Consider the following 13,228-nt stretch of genomic DNA (forward strand, 5'->3'; position numbering starts at 1 on the left):
GAGTTGTGAAATATTAACACCGTATGATGGTGCAAAAGGAACATCATCATTCAAAAAGGAAATATTAACAATAGGGAAAGAAAAATCGTCTCTATTGTCATTAATTTTAGTGTGCATTTTGCTGTGTAAAACCAAAATATTTAAATCTAGGAAAGGATAGCTTTTGTCGATTGAATTGGATTTATTCAAAGTAAAAATTGGGTAAATTTTGGCAGTATATTTAGAAAGTTCTTCTTTATTTCACTACACAATATTAGATAACGGTAGGTGTTGTTCAATGTATTCATTAAATGCAATTTAAAAGTGACTATTATACTCAGATTTTGGAAAACGTTTTTTTGGGGGAAAAGGGAGTATTCATAATTAAATATGTGCAATTAAAAAATGTCCACGACAAAAAGATGAACATAGGTACACACGAGAAAGAGAAGTATTTCCGGAACAGAAAGACATTAATAAAAAGACTGATGGCACTAGTCGATGTCTCTTTCACATTTGTAAATGATTACATACTTTAACTTCCATAGTCATTGAGCTTGATTAATTAACGCCCAGTGTTAAACATTGCATGCATAGCAGGTAGACCGGGAAGGATTTCCTTCGATTGCGACAGGAATTCTTCCAAGCAACAGACTATCTAATGACTCCGCAAAGAATTGTTGCAGTGGTTCTTTAACATGCTTAGCGGGTTGTAGACGTCTTTTAGAATGTATAGAATTTATACAATTTCATAATATCATGCTTTCGATCAGACATGGCTGTGTATTGATAATCCTACCCAGTAAATCAGGTACAAACCCTTAAGTAAAGTTTAACTTTTGGTCAGGAGGAGACAAGAGCAGATATGGGGTATACTTAAATGATTCAGCAACCTACATGTTGCCATTCTCAATTGCATGTAACAAAACAGAAAAAGCAAGTCAATAAACACATTTCAACAATAATTATTGACCAATATACCTGATTTCCTGCAGATTTATATCTCTGCGAACAAATAGTATAAGTAGTATTAATGTTATACTATGGTACATATTGATTTCAGTGTTTCTGAGTCAACTTGTATTGAACTTTGTTTATTTTAGGTCTTGAAACTACGATAACATTGGACTTTTTTGGTTGATTTTTGCACTTTTAAACAAAAGGAAAAAGGTTTAAATTCAGAACAAGCCCACTTTTTTATATAACAAAATACTAATCTTTGCCATGTGATGGCACATGTACCGCAATTCTAAACATTCTTTACATCAATTAAAATATAAAAAAAACCACCAATCTCTCATTTAATTTTGATTTTTACATTGCATTAAGCACATAAAACAAGTTGTATAAATTTTGTAAAAAAAAACAACTTGAGAGGTAAGCGATCTTTTCTTTAGATTACAAACAAATTCATTAAGTTTAGTTTTTCGTTGAGATTTTAGGTTATTACACAAGAACCTAATACAAGTATTTGTATATTAACAAATTTATTTGTTTAATATGTTTGAAAGACTGCAATGGCTTGTGTTATTTACAATTTGACTTATAATAAATAAGTACACGACACGGACGTTTTCCACTCCACAACATTCATCAGTGACGCAAAAACAAAACTATTTAGAAGTGGAAATCAATGCACACACTATTTCGCAGGTAATGTCGAGTAAACGTTTTGTTTAACTTTATTTAGATTCTGTATAAGTCTAACACTATTTTGACAAAAGCCCCATTAGTATATCACACAAAACAAGTCTCATTTTTTCATTTGTCATTTGTTTAAAATATTAAAATGAATATTAAATTTTGATCCTGTTATCTATGATGAGTTTATTTGTTATATTTTACAATACATTTCTATTTTACTTAGGAACTAATATTATTATGAAGTCATAGTATTAGCTTAAAAATAGTGTATAGTTTATATTGTGTTAAAAATTGTAAAAGAAACAATTTAGAAATGTCATTACAAGATATAAAAATGTGTCTATGGGGAAAGAGGAGTAATCACTATCGAGTTGGTGAAATAGACATAAAAACGACAAAAAGAAGAACAAGTGTACATTAGAGAAAGCAAAATATTTTTTCGGAACAAAAAGAAATTGATAATAGTTATCAAAGGTACTAGGATAATTGATTTAATATCTCAGTCGCGCGTTTGGTGTACATATAGACATTTCAAAATAGGAAAAAAAAATAAAAAAAAAAAAAAAATAAAAAAGAAGTAATGGAACTTGTCACTTGTACATTATTACATACTTTAACCTCTATCTTGATGGCATTGTGTTTTGATTACTTGAAAATATAAATAAAGGTATAGCGTGATTGATTATCGTCCAGTGGAAACAATGAATGCAGGGCAAGGAAACTGTGAAGGTTTCCTTTGGTTTTGACAGAAATTCTAACAAGCAACAGACCTTTTATTACCGATCCCTCAAAGAGTTGCTGGAGTTGTTCTTTAACGTGCTGAGTGTGTGGCAAACTCCCTACACGAGACATCAAATAGATACGATTTCATAATATCTCGGTTTCGACTAGAAGCGGTTGCGTATTTATACATACTACAAAGTCAACAGACACAATTCCTTTTGATAATTTTTACTATCGGCCTGGAGAAGACAAAGAGAAAATATGGGGAAATTTTAATGATAAAAAAAAAAACAGAATTGGCAAGACATATATAAGTCAATACCTTCTTTTCAACAATTGACAAAAATATACGACGAATAATTTTATAAAGTACATTATGTCCGAAAGTCAATTCATTAGCGTTTATTTTACACGATAATTTTAATATATTAATTCAATAAAGTTTCTGTATTTTACGCAACACAATGTGCATCTATTGTCTTTATACGGTTCAATTTATCTGATTATGTCGTGTAACTATAGAACTAAGACAATTTTAAGGTTGCTGGGGCATATAGTCCATAGATTCGTTTTAGTAATTTGTCAAAATGAAGTTTTTATCATTTTTTTCACGTTATGGGTTGTGCAAATATTTCAAGATTTTGTATAGATCATGCATGGAAAACCCAAATTTTGTGTCATAAAAAAAACCTACATGATAAAATTTTAAGATAAAATGTGAGAAGATAGCTCTTATAACATGCTCACAGATAAGAACAGAAAAAATTGGGTCATCGAACTTGTTTTCTTGCAACATATCAAAATAGGTTAAAATCACAACACTTTCTATTATAGAATTACTGTATCTCAGTTATATCATCTACTCTCTGAGTTATCTACCCTTATTTGGCAAAGTTGAAAAAATGAAGCTAACACAAATATGGTGATTTTTTTAGAAATTACAGTCGTCAGTATGATAAAACGCATTATTTTAAATATTTACATCAAAAGTAGAATAACATACTACTCTCAAAATTTGAACATGTCATTAAAGAACTAGACCAACTGTTACTCGCTTTTTCAAAATAGAAGATGGAGCAAGAAACCTGAGCAACTTTAGAGTAAGAGACAATGCAATTAGAAAAAAAAACCTAAAAAAAAAAACACGAAAAGACAAAAATTCTAGAAACAAAGACTGAGCAACGTGGGCCCAACAATAAACAGGTGGTGATCTAAGGTGTTCTGGAATGATAAGCAAGTCCTGTTGTACATGTTGTACCCGTTATGTAGCTCATGTAAACATACGCTCGTTGATTAGTCGCATCTGAGGATGTTAAATGTTGAGGATAAAATGAGGCATGATGTTTCGTCCTGTGACTGTTGTTTTTTTCGACTTAGAATTCTGAATGCCTCTTGAATTCGCGGCGCCTGTATATCATATACGGGTTCTTCCGATTAGTAAGCAATGTTATATTTAACGTGAACCTTCCCTTTTCACGGATGTGACCTACCGAATTAGACTATTTACTGGATGTGTAATAACTTAAGCAACACGACTGGTGTCACATGTGGATCAGGATCTGCTTACCCTTCCAAAGCACCTGAGATCACCCCTAATTTTTGGTGGGGTTCGTGTTGCTTAGTACTTAGTTTTCTATGTTGTGTATTCTGTACTATCGTTTGTCTGTTTGTCTTTTTATTTTAAGCATGAATTTGTCAGTTTTTTTGTCTTATAATGAGAATGTTCAACACATGCAGTTATACATAGATATAGGAAGATGTGGTGTGAGTGCCAATGAGACAACTCTCCATACAAATAACAATTTAAAAAGTAAACATGTACATTATAACTACAGAAAGAAAGCAAATTTGAAGTGTTAAAATTGATTTATACACGTTAATATCGGTCCTGTAATCTATATTTACAAATCTATCATACAAAGAATGAGCAAAATACACAAACATTCTATATCACAGTCTTATATATTGCAAAGCAGTATGTCATTTTTTTTCATTGAATAAAACATTCACAACATAGATATAAAATTAAACATTTAAATTATCCTGTATATTTTACAAAAAAAGACATCACTCTTTTAAGTTTAGATTCGTTCAACAGCATAATCATTAATTGTAAACGCATATCTATACCAATAATATGTACAAATACAAGTGGTGTATATAACTAAAATGTATATAATAAACAGTAATTACAATTTTTTTGTAAATAAAACTGTTTCAAACTAAATTTACGTACACATGTCACAAAAATGGTGAGAAAAGTGCTCGTATGGAGCTCATTTGAGCACTGTTTCATGTTCATAATGTACAATGAAATGAAATTTAGTTATGAACAACTAACTGTAATGTTCTATTTTTTTCAGTTTGCAGGTTACACGTCAAACATTGTAATACGTAATCTACAAGGTTAATTTTCCTGCAAATTTAAAACAGAATAATGAACTTTTACCATAATAGTGTTTTTTTTGTATTTCAATTAATGTGATCATGCACGTGCGTAACTTATATCTTACACGCGAAAAGACCAGGCAGAGGGAGTGTTTGATCACTAAACTCTTTTGTCATAAAAGAGGGACCAAAGATACCAGTGAGACAGTCAAACTCATAAATCGACAATTAATAGACAACGCCATGGCTAAAAATGATAAGGACAAACAGACAAACAATAGTTCACATGAAATAACATAGAAAACTAAAGAATAAACAATATGTACCACACCAAAAACTAGGGGTGATCTCAGGTGCTCCGGAAGGGTAAGCAGATCCTTCTCCACATGTGGCACCCGTCGTGTTGCTTATGAGATAAGAAATCCGGTAAATAGTCTAATTCGGGAAGTCACATTCATGAAAAGGAAGGGGACTGTAGTTACGACGTTTGGAACATATCCGATATCATTTGTGAAACGTTATTCCATAACGGTCAACCAACTCGTGATGGCGTCCGTAAAATTTACGAAGAGATGATTTAAACTTCACCATTTGGAATTCTTGATTTAATAGCCTCCTTGTGAGCAACAACCCTCTATCAAGAAAATCATGATAGGAAATGCAAGCACGGGAATATCGTATCAATTGAGAGATATATACACTGTATGCAGGTGATGCTGGAATGTTGCTACTTAGAAATGGAAAGTTCACAATTGAAAAGCTGAAATAATCTCTTTTGTCGTAAAGCTTTGTTTTCAATCGACCCTCGTTGTCAATTTCTAGATGTAAGTCAAGATATGAGGCCGACTTAACTGTATCTCTTGTATCCTTTATCTCTAGTTCAATAGGATAGATGCACATAGTCACCAAATTTTGAAGTATTTAGTGGAAGAACATCATCTTTATAGCGGAAAGTAGAGTTAAAGGATATTTCTTACTTCTTATATTTCTGCCTAAGAAGTTCCTGTATGAAAGTCAGCCTCATAATAATAATAAATAAGTCGGCAATAATTCGTTCCCATTGGAATGCCGATAGTCTTTTGAAAAACAGGTCCTCCGTACGTAACAAATATGTTGTCAATCAAGAAATCAAGCATCTTGATAATGTCAGTTTCAGATAACTTTTTGTTTGAATCAGAGTGATTCTTTACAAAGTAGGATTTATCCTTTCCTATGACAAGATACTTGTATCTTCGTTGGCCATTCTTTTTTATGAAACAAAGCAATACCAACTCTTTCAATTTGTCTTTTAGATTGGAATGTGGAATACTTGTATAAAGTGTAGAAAAGTCAAATGTTTTAATACTATTAGAAGATGAAAGAGAGTTAGATTGTATGTACTCTAAAAGATCTTTTGAATTTTCAAGTATCCACATGGATACATTATGTATATCCAATGTCATGTGTTTGTCTTTAGTAATGTGTTGTATATCTTACTTTCGTTGTTAACAATGATTGCTAATTCACATATTTGTATCTGTATCATTTCGGAATCGGTAAGGGCCATTCCGTATCCGGTTTGAACATTACTCTCTCTCTCTCTCTCTCTCTCTTTTTTTTTTGTAAATGCATGTAGTGGACATTATTTTTATTGAAATTTAAGCACACATTACTTCATTTATTAGAAGATTAGTATAGTTGGGTAAAGAGTTGTTTTACAAAAATCAAAGCGTTTATGAAAACAAATTAGTTAAAATAATAGTGCATCGGTGCAAATATTACATAAAGGAAGAGTTGAAATAACAATTGTAAAAAAAATTGATTCAGTGTTTTGATATTTTTGCTCTGATATCAGTTGGATTAATCCTCTTAATCAGCTGCCATGAATGCCCTTTACCATTAGTTGTATCACACACATTGAATTGTATGTAACGTAGTGTCCTAAGATTTTATCTATGTCCATGCTTTATGATGTTTCTTCTGTAAAAAAAATGGTGAATATGTAAATAAATTGATATTCGTACGTACTAAGTCGGATCTCGTCTTTTTCACAAAACTTTGCAATTTCTCGATAACTTTGCAATAGAAATGCTTTTTCAAAATATAATATATCAAAATAAATTTATGTTAAAAGTAACAGACAAACTGTACTTTTTTGTACTTTTAATGCAAATAAAAGAGATTGGAGTAATGTAAACGTGTTACAAATTGGAACCAACTTTATCATATTTGTAGAAATTACAGGTTAATTTCGTGATCAATACAAACAGATATGTTTAAGATAATATTTTCTCGTTATTTATTTGTATCAAAACATACGAAACCATACAAATTGAAAAATCAATATCAAAAAATTATCAAACTTCAATCACATTTAAAACATAAATCTTTAAAAAAATTTACTTACGACCGATGATATGTCATCCGTACTTTTATTTTTCACTTTTTTCAGCGAACTAATTTTTAGTGAGATTAATATGATGAAAATCGTAATTCCGACAGCAGCAGAAATTCCTAAGACAAGACTGATAACTAATGTTTTTAATTCTGAAAGTAAATAAATAATTTAACGTGTTAGTTACTCGTTGATAGATATACATCAACAAAGAATCTGTGGTTAGAAGGCAATGACATTTCGCTGATACATATGATGTACTTTTACATCTCGTCATATGCATTGTTTTATTGTAAAATAGTACATTGTTTTTAATTCTTGCCTTTCATTTGATCCTAATGCTTTGTCTATTTATACCTTTTGTGCTTCTTTGTTACATTTTATGGTCTTTATAGCGATAAATATAATAACATAATGTTCACTGTTATACCCCTATTTTTTACATTGTTGCCTATCAAGTCTGTTTGTTTTGTTCACACATAGTTGTCAATATATTAGAATTTGTAAATGATGTTAAAAAATATGTAAGATTACAAGTTGAACTGCTTATTCCAAGCTCTGTTGTGAGACATTGCAAATAATGGCTTTAACATATAAGGACTATATTATTGGAGGTTTTATCCACTGGCACAACAAATATTTGTCATGTGAAGATGTATAAGTACAGAGCCACGTCATATGTATCAAAGAAACACGAAAAGGCATACAGACAAAGCACATCAGCTAAATGAAAGACACGGATACAAAGTTATTCATAGAACAATAAAACAACGGAATCACCAAAAACATACCAAACAGTAAAAGTAATATATTCATTAAGACAAATAGAAGAATACTATAATTCATGTGTACGTAATTGATAATTATATCCAACGCCTCTGCAACTCAGTAATTGTTGTTGTCCATTTGTTTGATGTGTTTAATCATTTGAATTGCCTTTTGATTAGGGACTTTCTGTTTTGAATTTCCCTCGGAGTTCAGTATTTTTGTGATTTTGCCTTTTGTTTCTCGTTCTGCTAGTTATCGTTAACCTGTATGATTGTGGATAATGAATTGCAGTCGCTGTTGTGCCCCTTTAACTGATTTGTCCCTTTTTATATAAAATCTTGGCTACAGATGAATAATAGACTTCTTCGGTAAAATTCCTTTAAACCAATTAATTGCATCTCCGTACAGTTTTATATACTAGAATAACTATTTTTAGAAAAATGCAATAGTACTTCGTTTATCCGAAGATCAGATGATGTCAAGTTTTTCTTCATAAACAAGCTCTTGTTTTGTTTCATGATTCTTGAATACGAGTTATAAACATGATAAAGGCGATCGTTGATACATGTCAATATGACAATACTCAATAAAACGATAAGACATTTGAATTGTCAGATTATAAAATAATAAAGATATTATAACTTGCTGGTGCAAAGATCACATTATATGGATAACGCAATAATTTGTTTTCTCAAACTGTTTTGTTTCTTATACAACCTTTGTTTAAAGTATTCAGCTTTTTATAGCTTGCTGTTCGGTGTGATCCAAGACTCCGTGTTGAAGGCCGTACCTTGACCTATAATGGTTACTTTTATAAATTGTTACTTGGACGGAGAGTTGTCTCTTTGGCACTTATACTAATCTTCCTATATCTATTTAGTGTTCTTGTTGACTATTAACATAGAAAGGCGCTTCGAACGCACGTCCTTTATAAAGTGGTGTTTACGTTTATTGTATAAACAAGTGTTTATTCAAGACATAAGGTGTGTCATGCCTATCTTAAATGAGAAATTCTGCTTTCACGTGAATGTAATATGTTTTAAGTTGTGCGAATGCATAAATCATCAAAGTCACTGTTATTTTTATTTTGTTTCTTTACCATATATTCGTCAAACATTATCTAAGAAAACAATAAAACAAATAATATATCATCGAACAAAACGAATTGCACGAGCTTCAGGTTGAGTATGACTATAAAAGAGGAGTGACAGATACTAGAAGGACAGTCAAACTCATAAATCAAAAATAAACTGACAACGACATGGTTAAAAACAAAAAGGCAACCTGACAGAAAAAGTACAAAATACACAACTTAAAAAACTAAAGACTAATCAACACGAACCTCACCAAAAGTTTGGGTTGATCTCATGTGCTCCGGAAGGCTAAGCATATCATTCATCACATGTGGCACCCGTTATGTTGCTCATGTTATTGTAAATAGTCTAATTCGGTAGGTCACATTCGTGGTGAGAAGGGAAGTGAATTGTATTTACGACATAAGGAACATATCCAATATCATTTGTGAAACGGCTATTCCATAACGGTCAACCAACTCGTGATATCGTCCGTAAAATTTACGAAAGGATGACTTCAACTTCACCATTTGGAACTTTTGGTATACTAGCTTCCTTGTGTGCAGAAACCCTCTATCAAGAAAATCATGATAGAAAATACAAGCCCGGGAATATCGTATCAATATGGAGATATACACTCCAATGCTGGTGCTGTTTGAATGTTGCTACATTGAAATGGAAAGTTCATAATTGGGAAGCTGAAATCATCTCTTTTGTCGTAAATTTTTGTTTTCAACCGACCCTCATTGTCAATTTCTAGATATAAGTCAGAATATGAGGCAGACTTAATTGTATCTGTTGTATCCTTTATTTCTAGTTCGATAGGATAGATACATTCAACATAGTCACCAAATTTTGAAATATCTAGTGACAGAACATCATCTATGTAGCGGAAAGTAAAGTTAAAGGATATTGTTAGCTTCTTATCTTCCTTTCATAGAAGTTCCTGTATGAATGAAGCCTCATGATAATAAAGAAACAAGAAGATGGACACAATTGGTTCCCATTGGAATGCCGACAGTCTGTTGAAAAACACGTCCTCCAAACGTAGCAAATATGTTGTCAATCAGAAATTAAGCATCTTGGTAATCTCAATTTCAGAGAATTGTTTGTTTAAACAAAGTGATTCTTTACAAAGTAGGATTTATCCTTCCCGAAGACAAGATACTTGTATCTACGTCCGTCGTTCTTTTTTATTAAACAAAGCAAATACCAACTCTTTCAATTTGTCTTTTAAATCACGCCACCTCTAGAATATATAAAGTGACATACCTGGCCTTGATGTAGAACCTGGAAACGAAAAACATCACAATCAAACTTTCAATTATTATCTTATTTAAAAGAGGATGCACTTGCAACATAATAATGTATGGTACATATGAATGGTTCCTGAAATAACCCTTGTTTTTCAAAATATATGTTTTATTTGTAAAATTTGTAACTGGCTATATTGTAAAATGTTGGACACCTAAAAATCTATGTGGGAAAAGGAATCATTGCTTTAAATACAGCTCCCAAATCAATTTATACAAATTTATGAATTTGAAAATATTACTATTAGCAAGAAAATTACATTATTCTGTTTCTGAATGTAACTATCATCGGTGCATTTGTGAAAATAAATTCATCAATTTTTTACGCATTTTTTAATTCTAATTCTGAAGGGAAAAGAAGATAACTAATACAAATCGAAATTAGTGAGATCAACTACTAACTATTGTGAAATAAAAAAATACGTACAATAATAGAATTTCTTTATTAACCATTGTATAAAATAACGATAAAGACTTTATTTTCCGACAAATATGAATAACATATGTGGGAAAATACTTCACATTTGTTGGACGATTTGACGAAAAGAATACCAGAAACATTGAAAAATAAACATTTAATTATCGTGAACCGATGTACATTACCAGTTGCTAAGTTTGCAATAAACTAAGTATTTGAATAATGATAAAACTTGATAATCTGCAGTAAGCGAATGCCTGAAACATTCTAACGTAGAAATTGCTTTCGACATTTTCATTGCAATGGAATAAACACAAAATTCTGCACACCATCCGAAGGAATCTAATATATTAACGTGTTTTTCTTTAATTATTAATTTTTAATTGTAATTAAGGTAGATAAGGTGTCAGCAACTATCATGAATGATGTTATAGCAGAAACAACCGGTCTATATACGTAATGAAATATGCAAAGAGACGAATGAAAAAATAATTCACAAAAATTTGTTATATGTCTGTTTTAGCTCACCTGTCCCGACGGTCCAAGTGAGCTATTCATATCACTTGGCGTCCGTCATCAGTCGTCCGTCGTCGTCGTCCTTAGCTTTTTACATTTTGAACTTCTTCAAGAGAACCACTAAATGGAATAAAACCAAACATGGCATAAATGTCCCTTATGAAGTGCTGACCAAGTGTTGTTACTTTGTAACTGATCTATCATACAAGATCGCCGCTAGCGGGGGACTTCGTTTTTTCATAGAACCCTATGGAAAATACATACAAATGTCTTTTTTGAGAGAACCACTGAATGGAATAAAACCAAACGTGGCATAAATGTTCCTTATGAGGTGCCAACCAAGTGTTGCTACTTTGTAGTCGATCCATCATCATAGATGGCCGCCAGCGGGGGACTTAGTTTAAAATAGGACCCTATGTGAAATATATCCAAATGTCTTCTTTTAAAAGAACACTGAATGGAATGAAATCAAACATGGTATGATGGTATGAATGTTCCTGATGATGTACTGACGAAGTTTTGTTACTTTGTAGCCGATCCAGCATCCAAGATGGCCGCCAGGAGGGGCCTAGTTTAACATAGAACCCCATAAGAAATACATACAAATGTCGTCTTTTAGAGAACCAAAGAACGATATGCAATATTAAACCAAATTTGGCCCCAATCATTTTTTAAGTATCTGTTATGACTCGAATCTATTTTTGTATGATTTCAAAAACCCAAGTAAAGTCAGGTGAGCGACACAGGCTCTTGAGAGTCTCTAGTTTGTTATCATTAAGGTTTCACATATACAGACCTTTTTTTTTATAAACTCTATAAAGAGAGCTGATATATCTTATCTTAACCTATGTATTACTGGTAAATTTTTATGTCAGGAATTTTGTTGCGACAGATTACTTAAATTCGTTAAGAAATTATTCTACAGATATGAATAATTAATTTTGAAGTTAAGTTGTACTTATTTCAAACGGGAAACAACATCCTTATTTTTACGTAGACGTTGTTTACAACAACAGAGCTTGGAATAAATAAAACTACTGGTAAACCTACATATTCTTTAATATCATTTACCAAGGACGAAATTTTACAAAATCATAAATCTGTCCTTCTTTCTTTTGGCATCAACATCAAAGAAAACGAAGAAAATTTACCTTCCTTATACTGGATACCTAAATTACACAAAACTCCATATAAAGAACGATACATAGCTGGTTCTTCAAAATGTTCGACTAAACATCTTTCTAAAGTACTGATTACTATTCTTTCTACAGTTAAAGATGGGCTTCAAAAATATTGTGATGAGATATATTCTACCAGTGGTGTTGACCAGATATGGATTCTCAAAAATTCGAAAGATCTACTGCTTAATCTTCGATCACAATCTTTGCAATTTGCAGCAAGATAAAGACTTTTGATTTTTCTACGCTATACACTACTATATTTCCCATGCTTAGTTGAAAGATCGACTTCACCATCTCATAAAACAGAGCTTTTTCTATAAAAATGGGAATCGTAGATACAAATTTCTGGTTTTGGGTTACACTAATTCATATTTTGTGAAGAATCACACTGGATCTTCCAGAAAATATATTGAAGATGATATTATCAAAATGTTGGACTTTTTGATCGACAATATATGTGTTGAGTTTGGAGGATTTATATTTCAACAGACAGTCGGTATTCCAATGGGTACTACTTGTGCACCCCTACTGGCCGATTTGTTTTTGTACTCGTATGAAGCAGAATTCATTCAGAACCTTCTAAAAGACAAAAAGAAAAAACACCATGCGAAATTGTCAATTTTACTTTCCGATATATTGATGATGTTCTATCATTGAATAACCCATATTTCAGCCAATACTTACATCTCATATATCCCAGCGAACTTAAAATTAAGGATACTACTGATACTAGAAGGACTGATTCATACCTTGATCTTTTCCTCAATATTGACGCAGATGGACGACTTCACACGAAAATCTATGATAAACGGGACGATTTCAACTTCCCAATTATCAATTTCCCATTTCTC

The 13,228-nt window shown here is 31.7% G+C and overlaps 1 protein-coding gene and 1 long non-coding RNA gene across 6 annotated transcripts in view; one reads left to right on the forward strand and one right to left on the reverse strand.

The window, feature by feature from the left end:
* Positions 1–4,478: 4,478 nt before the first annotated feature.
* Positions 4,479–5,221, forward strand: LOC139512503 (uncharacterized). Its single transcript, XR_011662289.1, has 2 exons — positions 4,479–4,607; positions 5,088–5,221. It is a non-coding gene; the product is annotated as an uncharacterized lncRNA (long non-coding RNA).
* Positions 5,222–6,325: 1,104 nt separating this feature from the next.
* LOC139512512 (protein slit-like) overlaps positions 6,326–13,228 on the reverse strand; it is a 62,932-nt gene continuing 56,029 nt past the window's right edge. For 2 of the 5 annotated variants that reach the window (XM_071300168.1, XM_071300167.1), the window contains exons 9-10: positions 7,121–7,260; positions 6,541–6,693 (exon numbers count right to left, since the gene is read on the reverse strand). In XM_071300168.1, coding sequence (XP_071156269.1) covers positions 6,667–6,693; positions 7,121–7,260 — 167 coding nt within the window. In that variant the 3' untranslated portion in view covers positions 6,541–6,666. Of the gene's footprint in view, positions 6,694–7,120; positions 7,261–10,183; positions 10,240–13,228 lie in introns of those variants that run through there. The other 3 variants (XM_071300166.1, XM_071300169.1, XM_071300170.1) reach the window with 3 other exon arrangements.

This window comes from Mytilus edulis, chromosome 2 (assembly GCF_963676685.1).
Source record: "Mytilus edulis chromosome 2, xbMytEdul2.2, whole genome shotgun sequence".
Classification (NCBI taxonomy): domain Eukaryota; kingdom Metazoa; phylum Mollusca; class Bivalvia; order Mytilida; family Mytilidae; genus Mytilus; species Mytilus edulis.